The sequence below is a fragment of the Alosa sapidissima genome, chromosome 10 (genome assembly GCF_018492685.1).
Source record: "Alosa sapidissima isolate fAloSap1 chromosome 10, fAloSap1.pri, whole genome shotgun sequence".
NCBI classification, from domain to species: domain Eukaryota; kingdom Metazoa; phylum Chordata; class Actinopteri; order Clupeiformes; family Clupeidae; genus Alosa; species Alosa sapidissima.
This window is the reverse complement of record NC_055966.1, coordinates 36,529,623-36,544,632: the sequence shown is the minus strand read 5'-3', so window position 1 is coordinate 36,544,632 and position 15,010 is coordinate 36,529,623. Positions and strand designations below refer to the sequence as shown.

The 15,010-nt window shown below is 40.8% G+C and overlaps 2 protein-coding genes across 4 annotated transcripts; one reads left to right on the top strand and one right to left on the bottom strand.

Annotated features, from left to right (window-relative positions):
- The first annotated feature begins 2,000 nt into the window (after window positions 1–2,000).
- LOC121721305 lies at window positions 2,001–5,158 on the top strand. 3 transcript variants are annotated; one of them, XR_006034784.1, is made up of 3 exons: window positions 2,001–2,244; window positions 2,645–4,397; window positions 4,476–5,158. XR_006034784.1 is itself a non-coding variant. In XM_042108140.1 (3 exons), exons 2-3 carry the CDS (start codon window positions 2,662–2,664, stop codon window positions 4,124–4,126), a joined length of 1,389 nt encoding a protein of 462 aa, XP_041964074.1. In that variant the 5' UTR covers window positions 2,001–2,244; window positions 2,645–2,661; the 3' UTR covers window positions 4,127–5,158. The 3 variants fall into 3 exon arrangements, 2 of the variants coding, with proteins under 2 accessions (XP_041964074.1, XP_041964073.1); XM_042108140.1 differs by having other exon boundaries at window positions 2,645–4,033; window positions 4,110–5,158; XM_042108139.1 differs by having other exon boundaries at window positions 2,645–5,158.
- m6pr (mannose-6-phosphate receptor (cation dependent)) lies at window positions 4,892–14,097 on the bottom strand. Its single transcript, XM_042108188.1, has 7 exons — window positions 13,748–14,097; window positions 13,296–13,445; window positions 13,026–13,186; window positions 11,188–11,297; window positions 8,956–9,086; window positions 7,647–7,773; window positions 4,892–6,302 (listed from the first exon to the last, which is right to left on the bottom strand). Exons 2-7 carry the CDS (start codon window positions 13,439–13,441, stop codon window positions 6,177–6,179), a joined length of 801 nt encoding a protein of 266 aa, XP_041964122.1. The 5' UTR covers window positions 13,442–13,445; window positions 13,748–14,097; the 3' UTR covers window positions 4,892–6,176.
- Between the last annotated feature and the right edge of the window lie 913 nt (window positions 14,098–15,010).

Genomic DNA, 15,010 nt, shown 5'->3' with positions numbered 1-15,010 from the left:
GTTTACAAACAAAATAAATATTTGACTGGTTTGATACTTCCAGTGACTGACTTCCATGACACTGAAATCCACTAGGAAAGCACTAGGAGTTAGAAATAGCCTAGATTCAAGGCACTGTGTGTGTGTGTGTGTGTGTGTGTGTGTGTGTGTGTGTGTGTGTGTGTGTGTGTGTGTGTGTATTCCCACAGAAGATAATAAATCAATGTGTGTTTAATGATCCTATAAAAGATCATGAGCATATAGGTGACAGCCTACTAGGTGGGTCTGGGTAGGGCACAAAAAGTGCAGCAGAAGAGTAGGCTACCAAAGGAGTGCTGCAGAGGAGTTGTTTTTGTTTACTTGTTGTCAGAAGTGTTGCCATTCAAGCTGAATGTTATCATTCCACTCTGTTGCTGAGTTAGCTCATCAAAAGAGTCCGTAGCCTCTTTGCTGCTCACCTGAACATATTTTAAAGGATTTTCCAAAGTTAGTCTTTTTACAATGTGACAGCTGACACAATGGATATAACAGATGAAATGTATTGTAGTGTGTGTGTGTGTGTGTGTGTGTGTGTGTGTGTGTGTGCTGGGGGGTATTCCGAGTATGTGGTTTAGTGACAAACCTGGGTAAGTTAACTCAGAGAAAGTGGTAAACCTTCTGAGCCCTATGGCATTGTTTTGTTAGGAGGTTTAACCCTTTACTCTGAGTTAACTAACCCAGGTTTGTCACTAAACCACGTACTTGGAATACCCCACTGGAGGGTGTAGGGCCTATATCATGCACATCCTCAAGTAGTGTGTGTTTTACAAGTGACCTATTGCTACAGCAGAAGCAGCACCATCTAGTGGTTAGTTTCACTAATCTAGCAAAACAAGTTTGTCTTGTGGGAAACAAGCACATTTGCTTGGCTACACAATATATCGAGGTGAAACTGCCAAACAGTCTCCCAGTTTTTCATCATGTCTTTAAAAGTTAAATACCACCCATCATCTGATTGTCTACCTTACAAGGCTTTATATATATAATTGCCCTGCTGCATCATCCAATTTTTTACTGAGCTTTAGTTGTTAGAGAGCCTCCCTGTCAGTGTCCTGATGGAATATTGATAAGGTGACGTAATGTATTTATTATCCTTTCACAGCTGCAGAGGCAGAGCTCGTAGGTCAAGTGCTAGTACAATATTTAAGCTCAGTAAACACTGGATGATGCAGCTGGACAATTTCCCTAGCCTGGTTGGCACCAGACCCTTCTCAATCCCAAATCTGCCAGAAGTATGTCTGGGTTTTCCGAGGCTACAACTACCCTGAACTAGAAGGAAATCCACCTTTTGAAGTTGCCCAGTTAAAGTCGACTCAAAAATGCTGTGGAATGACCACAACAAACCCTGGTCCACTCCTTCATTATGTCCCGCCTAGATTATTGCAATTCCCTATTCATTGGCCTCCCCACTACATCACTTCAAAGACTACAATAAATTCACAACTCTGCAGCTCCTCCTCACCCATTCCAAGCGATCTGCTCACATCACCCCTTTCTCAGCTTCACTGGCTACCAGTTCTGTCCCAAATCAAAATTCTACTTCTCACCTTCAAAGCCCTCCATGACCCTGCTCCTCCTTACCTCTGTGACCTTCTAATCCTTTAACCTCAACCTTCAACCTGTTATTAATTGCCAAGGGTTCACTTACTTTCAGCAGCACTTATATGTTGTATGGGTGTTTTCGATAAAGTAATACAAAATAATAATTTCCTTTGTGTTATTAGCTTCAGCAATAGTGCTTGTCTCTACTAGTGACTTAGCTGAAGATCAGATCACATTTTATGAACAATTGATGCAGAACACATACGGTATACTTTTTCTTCCTACAGATACTATTTTTGAAACTGCACCACAGGCACTCATTTTACCAACATTAGCTTAGGTTTACCAACCTTATACCCTATATATATATACCTAGTCTTTTAATTAATTTTTTACAAAAAATGTATCAATGTAAAAAATAATCAAATGAAAACAGAGAGAGAAAGTGAGAGAGAGAGAGAGAGAGAGCGAGAGAGAGAGAGAGAGAGAGAGAGAGAGAGAGAGAGAGAATGTTGATGCCCTGACAACACATGCCATTTGGTTTATAAAAAGCCTCACACATCTGACTCAGGAAGGGGTGTAACTAGAGCGTCTCTGTCAAGTTCACCCTGGTTGTTCAGGTTGTTGTCATACCTGATCTGCATGAGCTCTTGTGAACATATCAGGAACTGAGACAAGGCTTCTGTGAGTATATCTTCAACTTTAATGATGAAAAATGTCATCGTCTACCATGTTAAACCTTTGCAGTACACTAGTCTGTGCTACAACAGAAAACAGGTGTAGCATTACATAATGTGTTGGACTTGAATGGGAATGGATATTTAATAAGTAATTAATATGGTGTATTAATGTGTATGTGTGTCTGTCTGAGTGATTACACTGTAATGACACACATATTACATGATTCTGTATTTTTTATGTGTTTATGTTTACTAAATTAAATTACTAAACTTCTAAATTAAATTACTAAAGTTCTGTATACTTAAATTGTTAAATGAGACTTATGTAAGTGTTTACACAATGTTGGAAATGTTGACCTTTGTTTGTCTTTCCTTTTTCATTTGCGTACTACGTCACACATTAGGATGCTGACACATCCTCATGCTGAGAGATTGTGCAAAAGGGGCCAGGTCTAAGGTCCACAGGGAGGAGTCAAACGAAGCGATGACAGACAAGCACGGGCAAGTAGACAAGAAAACGAAAAAAACAGGAGAGAAGAAAGGAGTCAGAAAAGATTACCTGATTGGAAAAGAGTCGATGAAGATGGAAATGAACAAGATGTTACCAGGAGGCAGAGGAAAGGGGACCTCGAATGAAGCTCAGAAAGGAGAGAGCAAGGAGATAGACATCGGAACGACTAGGAATACCGGGGAGGGTCTTGTTGAGCTCACTCTGCAGGTGAGAGTGGAGGGGATCCCAAATCAGCCTTCAGGTGGAGACAAGAAGACAGGTACAGGAAGGCCAGCAGGAAGCAAGGGGACCAATCAGAGAGCAGGAAAGGCAGGATGTGAGAGCAGTCCAGGAAAAGCACTAATCAAAAACAGAAGTCTCGAGAAAGAGGGAGGAGACACAAAGGAAGAGGAAACCAAACTTAAGAGAAGAGTTAAGAACACAGCGCCAGCAGTGGCAGGTAAAAAACCTGACAGAACAGATGATCTGGTTTCAGATGAGAAAGACTACCATCACCTACTGAAGCTGCTGCGAATCAAGCTTCCAGTGGGGGTCCTCAGTCCTGAGGTTATCAAAGAATCGCAAAAACAGACTTGTATTAGAGATGCTAAATCAATCGTTACCGATCTGGAGAATTTTAAGATCCAGTTCTGCATAACGCCACGATTGGGCTGCAGGGAAGTGAAGAGAGCCTTAGCTCTGATGAACAGCGGGGATGCTCTTGAGCTCACAAAGATCATTTTCTTCGAGGCCAAAAAAGATGACGACAGAAAAACACTGATGGAGATTTGGAAGAGGAACTCAACAAGCACAGGCAAAGGGTTCAGGATGCAGGACAGGTATACAAGCACACCCATCTCCACACCTGAAATGTACTCCACAGCCATTACTAGGGGCTGGAGCGCTTCAGTGCATGAGGGCGTTAAGCCAACAGTGACGGACGGTGTGAGGGTGAACACAAAGGATATGGAGAACATGAACTACTTCGACGAGTCCATTCTAGACGAGTCTGGGTCGGACCGGTTTGGGAGGTTCCACCAGAACAAAACGGATGAGATTGAATGTCTGAAGTTCTTCCATGGGCTGGGTGTGATTAGCTCCGATAGGGAGAAGGTACGCTACACCAAAGGCAACAAAGTTGAATGTGGCTTCCTCACAGGAAGATTGGACTTCTTAGCAAAAATTCCGAAATCCTCTGGAATATCCGGCACTGGAGCCTCAGGGGAAGACAAGAGGCTTGTGATCGAGTGCAAAGGCACGACTGGCGACATGGTGGGGAAGGTCTTCACCAAAAGACAGAATGGCGAGTGCCAGGCTCAGTTGATCAAATCCCACGAGTACTGCTATCAGACCCAAGCTTATATGTACATCCTGAACAGAGACGCTGCGCTGCTGAGAAGGCCTCGGTCAAACAGAGCTGTGATGGTCATCAGACATTATCACAGGGGAGGTAACAGCCCACAGGACTTTCACTGGAACTACCTCCAGTTGGATAAGGACATCCAAACAGACATTGAAAAACTGAGGGCTTACTGCCAGAGGGATGTGTTGGCCTGTTTCCTGGCAGTGTTAGATCTAATCTTCCAGAAGGAAATCACCTGAGACGCAACCCGAGTAATGTCAGGTGAAGGTTGTTCCAGGTTTTGGCATAAAAAAAGGCCGCCATGGTGGGTTTAGCTATAATTTACTTATTATTAATGCATGTAAACAAACCTGCCACATAAAAAACATGTGCCTTTCTGCAGACAGATTGGAAGCTCTGATGATATTTAAAGGAAATCTTCCTGAAGCCCTCCAGACATTATGGAACATTGTGAAATGGTAACTGGACATAATACAGTATGTACGACCTAACTCTCAATTAGGGGTACAACACTTAATCAATCAATTAATTGTCATGTTTTTTCCCCATTTCCTGACATTTTATCAATCAAACAACTAATTGGTTAATTGAGAAAATAAATGACAGATTCATAAATTATGAAATAATCATTAGTTGTAGCACTACTCTCAACTCTTATTTCTGTGTGGTCTCTTAAGGTTTCTTCCTCTTAATGGTAAAGTTCCTACTGAGTTTCTATTTTTTTGTGCTGCTATCTAAATAAATCATACTGAATTAAACAAGTATTACTTGACAACATGACACACACGAAATGCAGTCTTCACCATGAACTTGCTTGACATTGTATCCAAACACACTTTATTCACATGACCTCATTTTAATGCAAAAGCAAAAAAAAAAAACAGCACACACATTTTCTCTGCAGGAATCATGAGCACACAAAAACTGCAAGCTGTCAGTTCAAATTCAGGATTGGATTCAGACCTAGAGCACAGAACGGAGTCTCAAACCTGGAAGCCCGTGTTCATCCACATGACATATGATCCAGTAGTGATTGTGCTTCACTGCAGAAGGGCCATCCTGGGGCATTAAGACATATGGGCACACCAGAAACATTGTTTTTAGCCCATATCTCTTATGTTTGAGAACATCCTAAAATGTCCTTTTTATTATGCCAAGAACTATATTTTTACTAGAAAGTATGAAAACGGTTGAAGTTAACAAAATCACATGAAGGGATACATGTATTAATTTCCATTATTGTGGGGTTTTGAGGATATAATTGGTGCAAACTAAATCCTGTAGAAAATGTATAGGACAAATTTGAGTATTTAAAAAACACGTCTAGAATCTGCTAGCCTGCAACTATGTTGTGAACATTGAACTGAAACACTGCAGCTTTGTTTTCAATTATAATTATCAACTTGCAGACAAAAACAAGAATGGATTTATTTAAGTTACACAATATTCAAAGCTGTTCAAACCAAAACAAATGTAATAGGTTGTAAAATAAAGAACAAAAAAAATGTTTTTGGTCAGAGCCCTGTCTGCTATATCACACTCCCTGAAACGGCATCAAGTGCTCACGTAAGTGCTTCTCTTCATCAGTGCATTTTCTCGTTACTTTGCTCTCAAAGTGTCAGCTATCAGCAAATGTGTGTATCTGCGTAATGTGGATGCATAGAATGTTTGTCTTATTAAAACTGATATAATGATCAATGAGGATATTATGATTAGAACAAATCTAATCAGAGTGTTCGCTTGACAGAACCTCCAACTCTTACTTTGATGAGTAAAACCTGGCTAGGACGAGGACTTTCACTTCCTGTAACAAATCCCTTCAAGGCAGTGGTCATGTGACAGGGTGGAGATCAGGTTTAGGGCTGCAACAATGCACACACGTATTCGGAAAAATGATACAAACTAGTGCCATGGCCAACTTATGAGGAAACACACGTACAGCAGAGCAGGAAGGAGAGCCACTCAGCGATACTAGCCCTCGGAGACCCGGTCTAGCCAGTCCTGTTGTGTTTTTTCGGTATCAAAATCAAAACAGCCGTCACAGCAAAGCATTGCCGTTCCACATGCATTCCATAGCACGCGGTCACATGGGGAGCAGGTGATCATCCCTCTCATCCGGCTCCTCCCCCAGAGGCTCTGTTGCCACACCCGTGTATGTGGGTGGGTCCTGACGGTTGCCACGGGAACGGCAAACAAAATCACAGCCATCCTGGGGAAACAGAAGAATGCTGCTCATCAACTCATATCACTGACTTATTTAATATATAATATATACATATTTTTAGTCATACTCCATGACTGAATCATCATCACAGTCACATATGTATCCTAAACAAAAATTTAAACACAACACTTCTGCTTTTGCTCTTATTTTTAATTTTTTTAAGCTTTTTTTTAAATTGGTCAAAGTTTGATCAACTAGCTCCGCTGGTGGAAAACCGCATGGGACTCATGAGTTGTAGCACTATCCTATTGCGTGCAGAGGGAATTTGAAAGACAACCGTTTATCCCGGCCCTCGGATTGAGCACTGCCAATGGTGAGTTCCCAGACGCTACATCTTCATGCGGGTCTGGCTCGTCAGGCTATGACTTTGCCCCCAAAATAATACAATTCTCTGACTTTCCATGTCTGGAATAGACTTTCTAAAATGTCATGATATTCCAGAAATTCCTTGAACCGTGGGAACCCTGCGTGCGGTGCCCTGACTGTTGTTGCGTATTGGCACTGCGGTATGCTGCTTATGTGCCCAGAGCACCTCACATTTTATTTTGCGCCTGCTGTGCTTTGCGTATTTGCGGAGGCGACCTGAGCACCTCGAATTGAAAAAAGTTAAACTCCAAGCGAAAAATGCGGCCACGTGTTTATTTAGTGCACCTCGTGTTTTATAAGAGGCAAAGCATGTCCTGTCTGATCGTTACCTTAGAGATGATACGTTTTGGGATGTTTCCTTTTCTCCTCTTTTTCTTTAGTGAAAATGATGCTTGTATTTTAGTCAGTTTGGTTGAGCGACATATGACTTATGTTCGGACATTCATAATTCATGCATGGTGATGAGAGTTTTCTTATGTTAAATGCTCCTGCTTAATCATGCTTAATCACCCCTAAGCACACTATGTGGATACTGTTTTAGACTTGATTTAGAGTTAGTGTTATTTAGTATAATTTGTATTTTAGTATATTCTTTATCTTCTACTGTCCTTATTGCTTAGTTGTGTTTTTTGTATTATATACTTTTATTACTTTTTCTGCTATTAGTGAATGTTGTGTATGATGTCTGTGTGATGTGATGTATGCTACTGAGACCTTGAATTTCCCCTTGGGGATCAATAAATGTGTGTGTGTGTGTGTGTGTGTGTGTGTGTGTGTGTGTGTGTGTGTGTGTGTGTGTGTGTGTGTGTGTATGTATCTATCTATCTGCTTTCTCTGAAGTGCCTGTGGTGTGATTCTTTTGTATCTGCAACCAGTTGATAATGACTATTTTGTCCGGAACTTATCCTAAATATATTGTTGCATTTGAGATTGCTGGATAATTCCCCATCCAAACAAACTTACCGCTGAAAGGTTGCCAATTTCAGACCAGAAGGCATAGTGTGGGAACTGCTCCACCCCTTTGGCCCCAACAACCAATCGCATGTAGAGGAATCCTCCAATCAGATACACCGCCAAACAGCAGACCGCTCTGAGGAGAAGAGGATGGGAGTTGGAGATACATTAACACAGCAACAATCAACATGCTAATACAGTTAATAATAACATGCTAATACAGCTAATAACAACATGCTAATACAGTTAATAATAACATGCTAATACAGCTAACAATAACATGCTAATAAAGTTAATAACAACATGCTAATACAGCTAATAACAACATGCTAATATAGCTAATAATAGTTCCTGACCAGTCTTGGCCCTGTGGAAACCTTCTCTACACGCTGTCCATCTTCTCCTGCTCTGCCTACCTGCTTTAAAGTAACACTATTTGCCAAGTTCCCTTTTTGTCCATTTTCAACACACTGGGTACTCATAAAGGGGGTACACAATTCATCTCAAACCAACAAAAAGGGTCACGCCCACGACAATGATGTTGCACCCACGACAAAGGGTCACACCCACGACAATGATGTTGCAGTGCAATACCAGATGTTACGGGAGTGCTTCAGCAATGTCACGAGACTCTATTCTCATTATTGTACGTCAGCGTGGCATCAAAATGGGTCTGAAGCCATTATTTTAAGATAAAAGAATTACATTGTGATAAACCATCAGTGTCTGGACATGTGATTATTAGCTAATAGAGCAAAAGCAGCATGGACAATCCCTGTGCCATGACAGTGGTCCCTCAATTACATACTCCATCACTCCGTCACTTCATCAACTACATACTCCATCACTCCATCACTTCATCAACTACATAGTCCGTCACTTCATCAACTACATACTCCATCACTCCATCGATTACATCAACTACACAGTGCTCAGCACATGTGTGATTACACCAAGCCCTCAAAGAGAGGCGGGAAACTGGCATTAGAAAGTTCAAGCACAACCATATATTTGTTCCAACCATTCACAAAATCAGGTGGGTAGATCAACTAATTGGGGAAATCGCCCATGTTAACATGCACAGTTATAAACAAGACATGGTAGGACCTGGTTTCTTAAACCGGAGATTTCCACCTCAGCTCTTAAGACATATGAGGAGTCAAGAGAAAACAAACGGAACACATTAAGTGGAACATTCCAGTCACACAACTGGTTCCTGTGGTGATGCGTCTCCATGGTGATGTGTCTACAGTCTGCAGTCATAATGTGTGTGTCAGGTGGGCTGTGCACAGCAGACGAGTGTGACAGGAATACCTACATAATGAGCAGCACAGAGCCCACACTGAGCTTGGATGGCCCCACGGGACACACAGCACTGGAGTCCATCTCAAACAGGTAGAAGCAGTCTTCCGATCGATCCCTGTTCTCTACCACCACCTTCAGGGAGCTCTGAGAATTACAGTGGGAGGATGAAATTAAAACGGGGAGAAATAGAGTGTGTGTGAGAGAGAGAGAGAGAGAGAGTGAGTGTGTGTGTGTGAGTTAGAGAGAGAGAGAGATGGAGACCCTCCGACTGATTCCTTTGCTGTTGAGATAGAGAGTATATGAAAAGAGAGAGTGTATAAAAGAGAAAATGTATGTTTTCATTTTCTGCTGAAAGAGAGTGTATATTTAGTATACAGTCTCTTTGACCAAAAAACTGTAATACATCAAGTTAAAGGGGTGGATGTTTATCAGTGGAGACCGTTTTCAACACGTTTCATTCAGTCCTTCTATTTGCAGACATGGTTCCTACACATTTTCCATTTCAAAATTCTATACTTTTTCCATAGTCAAATGTTCAAACTTCTCGATAGATTTTTCTGACCATATTCGAGACATTTGCAATGGAGTGTTCTACTAGCATTGTGACTAGCTGTATAATAATGTTTATTATTAACTTGTTAGCCCTCAGAAAACACTTTGTTGAATACTTTTCGTTGGGGAAGTGCTGAGTTGGAAGGTGCACTCACATTTGATACAGCATACTACATATGTTGGAGACTAGTGCACTGCTGGCAGAGGCCTCAGAAATCACTGTAAACAGTATTATTTGTTTGCAATAACAGTTTATCAGAGTATCCATGTCTTGGTAACTTTTACAAAATCAAAAAAGTCTACTAGCGTTTTAGCCGAAAATAGCAGAGCTACGCAAACAAACCAGTGCACAATGGTGTAGAGCATGTGCATAGAACAGGGGTTCTCGATTTGGTTTTGGTACCAGGGTCCCCTTGTGGGAGAGATTTTTTTCTGAGGACCCCCATTCAATTGTATCTTGATGTGGACTAACAACTTAAGCTACACAACAGTAGGAATGGTTCATTATGACCTGAGTGAAGTGATTAGTACTGCAGATGCAATAGTCTGGAAACACAAATATTTCTCCATACCCTTGTTTCTTTTTTCCATACTTATCCAGACCTGGAAATTACTAAAATCAAATTCCATACTTTTCCAGGTTTTCCATACTGCGTAGGAACCCTGTGCAGAGTTCGCAGGTGCTAGGGTATGTGTTAGCCTGCCAATAAAACAGTCTTACCCACTCCACAGTACACCCGAGGCAAATTAATTACAACGCCAGACTATCGATGTAAATGTCAAGCACCTAGGTCTATCATGTACTTTTAGTTGGCCAATGTATTGTCCCAGAAAGCACTGCAATAAATGATGCTGTCATTTTAAGCCATTTCATGATACTGAAATGAAGAAGTACAAAAATACAAGTATACCCTTTAAAAGAGAAATTACATTTTAATTCTTAATAATCTTGAGACATTGGAATCGGAATTTCAGAAAGTAATATCTTATGATTTAAATGAATAAAAATGTTTCCACTTATTAAAAATAATACAGACACACTTCTCTAGAGGCACGTCATCACACACACACACTGTTTCTGCCAATAAACTCTCAAAGCTGCGGAATGAGAGCATGGTGTAATACCCGTATACATGAAAGTTAGGGCAAGCTGGTAGAATTAAGTAATAAGCCCTGAGAGGCCGTAGGTTACACTGATTCTACAACAGCTAAGGGGCGTTGTTAGGCACGACGCTCTAGTGGAGTAAAACCCCCCTTAGCTGTTGTAGAGACGCAGCTTCTTTAACTTTTGTATCAAGTTATGGTAGCGCAGTAATATAGAACGAAATGCGGTCAAGGTGTATGTTTATGCTGGATTTTACAACAGCATCGAACGTGATTCAGCCAATCACAATCAAGGAAATATCAGTTTTAGAACTTGTGTTTGGTAATAGTTAGTGAGACTTACCACTGACACAGATAGCAGATGAAAAGACAAAAGCTTAACTGATGATGACATTAATCTTATGTAAACAAACACGCATCATGTAAATACAATGGACATTGTCTGCAAGAAGTAGATGACAAGAATTAGAGGTCAAGTTCATATATTGTAGGCTACCATAAGTCAACAATGTGATTATTTTGACAGGCCTAGAATCACCACTAAACTGGTTTCCTAGTCCCCAGTCCCCACCATTGAAAAATGTCTCACCGCAACAACATTTGGGTCGCAGGAGATCATAATCAAGGCTCTCCTATGCTCATTTGAGCAGTGCTGGTCGTACTTCTCCCCAAGTCCATAGATGAGCAGCACCCAGTCACCTGCGGGCATAAAAACATGGACACCATGCTTTGGTCAGCTCACCGCACACACCACAACACAAGTCAGATTCACTTCATCGATGGTTCATGTTGGTTCATAGGGTTGCAACTGCATAGGATTTTCACTGTATGATTTGAAAATATCACGGTTTTATGGTATGTAGCAGACATGGGCAATATATGGCCCGCGGGCCAGATGCGGCCCGCACACTATTTTCACCCGGCCCACAAAAGAGTGGGAAAAATATGTAGTCAGATAGCTGCCTTAATTCAGCGCGTAAAGAATGAAAACGAGCGCAGATTCAGGAATCGAGAGTGTAAATGCTGAAACATAGGGGTGGCATGGGGGGACACATGATGTGTGGTGAATAAAACTGTTACCACAACTGTAACAATTCTGATTGAGCACAGAAATGACGTTCGCATCAGGCCGCTCACCAGCTGCCTTCTGCTCACTCTCGCTTTCAGAATTTCTACGCTGTCTGAGTGTCTGTGTATTTTCTCCAACCTGAAACAAGTCATGGATTAAGGCTCGATCAGGCGATCGACACCCATCAATTGATATTAGGGCCGCAGCTATCGATTTTTTTTGGAATCGAGTTTTCTAGCGATTATTTAATCGATTAATCGAGTAATCAGATAAAACAAAAATGCGTTATTAAGTGCAATTTATTAATATGCACAACAAATGTCATGCTGTAAACTAGACCTAGATTAGCCCTAAATTAATATGTTTTAAGTAGATTTGTGCATCTGCAGCATTTACCATTACTACCAAATAACCTCCCTTACAAAAAATGACTGCAGTTTTTACAGTGCAGTATTTTAGTATTTTCATGTCCAAAATTCTGCATTTCTGAAGTAGGCCTAAGTAGGTAAGTACAGTAGGCTACTATGCACTACAATGCAGTTTCCAGTGTCCAAAATAATGTATTTCCTGGAAATATTTCTTTCTGATACTTATAAAATAATGCAGTTATTTTTTCAGTAAAGGCTATAATAATTATGTCTCTGAATGATGATCTATTGGATAAAGGAGCACCACCTCCAAATAAACCTCTCAAAGACCGCTAACTGTCTGCACTCTTATCCTCTAGTAATAGTATTGACTGATGCAGTAGTACCGGTAATTCCTAGCTAAGGTCTCCCCTGTACTGTAGCTTGAATGTTATTCTCTTTCTGTAAGTTGCTTTGGATAAAAGCATCTGCTAAATCATATAATAATAATAATAGATTAAATTATAATAATAATAAATTATAGTTTAAGATGGTCCCTGAATGGTGGGTGAAATTTATAATGGTTTGGGGGTGGTTTAAGATGCTCTCTTAGTGATGGGTGATCTGCTTCCTCCTTTGACAGTCACTTGCACTTCTTCCAAAACACCAGTTAAGCAAATGCACACGAGACTGTGAATGATGGACTTCCATACCACCTATGCCATATGTTAGCATATCGCTCCGACTGTTCACATATGGTCAGCTGAAAGTAGGCTACTGTTTGTTAGTGTCATACAATGAAGGGAAAGTACTACTTTACAGAAGAAGACTAACAGACACTGAGGAAGAAGACAACCTGTGACCAACTAGTGTAAACCTAGGTTCAGATTTGTATGTCTGCAAGCGGAATATATCACTGAAGAACAAAACAAAAAATGTAATTTTACAGTATGTATAGCAGTATGTATTTGTATGTATGAAGTAGTTGCATGTTGATGAAGACATACTCACTTCCTGAAATGGCCTGTGTGGCATTGTAGGAACCAATCAAAACTTTTTTCCCTTTGGCATCAATCTGAACAACTCCACCACCTTTCACCCCACCTACATCTCCACACACCTGGAACTGGTAGGTGTAGCTTTCATTGCGAATGTTGTGTATACCAGTATACCTAAAGCAAACATTAATTTACTTTATATTACGAATGTAGGTGAAAAAATTGGGGAAAACAAATTATTTCGTACATATCGAGATCATCTAACAAGCCACACATGTCTTACGTTTTATTTGTGAGAGGCTCAAGAAGGTTAAGAGCGGCACGCTCATCCGCGCCCGTGCCCAGCTTGCAGTTCTTCGTATTACTGTCCGCTCGCCCACCAACCATCAATAACATCAACTGAAATGTGATCGCCACGACCAGGGACATGTTTCTAAATAAGGTCATGGAAAAATAACGTTGAAAGAACAGGAAGCCACAATCATGTCATATCTTTCCCCCATGTTAATCGCCCAAATAAACACTCATATTTACAACAAATAGCCTAAATCGCAGAGTTAAATACGTTAGTTGAAGTAGACTAGGCTATAAACAGGATAGTTTGAAGAGAGATAGGGTAGCCCAGTAATTCATTCTTGCACAGGTGTCAGGTTAACAATAGTTACGTCTGCCATCTTGCAACTCTTTTAGCATAGCTTTGATGCGTACTTAGTGTAAACCGAATTACAGTCATACCTGAATTATTTTGTTGCACCGTAGTGAAGAAGATAGGCCTACTATCAAGAAGATTGTAGAGGGAAAGGTTGCTACAATGAGAGGTTAACGTCACACACTTCCAGTTTTCCTTCGTACGGGATCAGCCCACAGTATTAGGAGTTATGATTAGTCATGCTAAAATCGTCGAAAGAATGCTCAAGATAAAAACACGATATTACTAAGATCTATTTTCAACCCGGGTTAATTTAAATTTCAACTGGCTCTCAATATATCTCAGAACAGTACCGCGAACGGCCAATACTTTGTCATTCCCCAAATGCGGAAATGAAACTAAACAACTGAGAGCATCTGTGGCGCATGTGACCAACGTGCTCTGATGTGACTGCATGAAGCGCGTCCGGTAACAAGCGGAACTCGTCTCATTAACCCCCTGGAATCATGCAAGGTAACAGTGCATGCCATGAGAGCGTGGCTGTAGGAAGTTTTGACTATTTCCCCGGTGAAATGTGTCGTTGTTGGCGCCTGTTGCCAAATATGTGCCTTATCTTTTTAAATTTACATTAAAGCCATTGACTTTGCATAAATCAGTTTGGATGAAGGATACACGGCAATGAACTCGCCTTTTGTCTTTCCATGACAGTGCCTAGCATAGGCCTAGGGCCTATCTCAAAAACAGTTTTCAGGTAGGCTTACTGCTGCCACATTTGTTTTAGTTAACACAGACTGATATGTGGCTCAGAAGATGTTAGCTTAAGCCTATATGGGCTTTTCTACAATATTTGACCTGAGAAAAGGCTTTACAAACACTGTCCTACTCCATATTAATAGGCTACTGCAAATAAAACAGCCTGATTATTGATTCAACAAACCATTTGAATATAGACCATGTAGCATTTTTTATCCAGGAGACTATTTTCATCTAGAATCTAGCCAGGTTTTTTTTTAGTGTTATCATGAGTCCTATATGTATTCACAATTAAATAAATCAGGAATCTTTGGTAGCCTACCATATCTTCCGAGGCAGACAACACACTCCGGTTCAGACTCTCAACACTCAACTTCTGCAGTCTCAGACCATCCTTTGAAGCAAACCTGTTTGTTTCCCATGATGCGATTATGCCAAATGTTTATTTTGGTGCAAATGAAACCCTCCAGCCTTAGAAAATGGAATTTCCCAGATTAAACCCTCCAAGACATCCCAGACAATGTCTGTTATTATGGCGACTTGATGTTAAAAGCCAACACATGACTATGCTGAAGTGCCAGACATCAAATTGAATG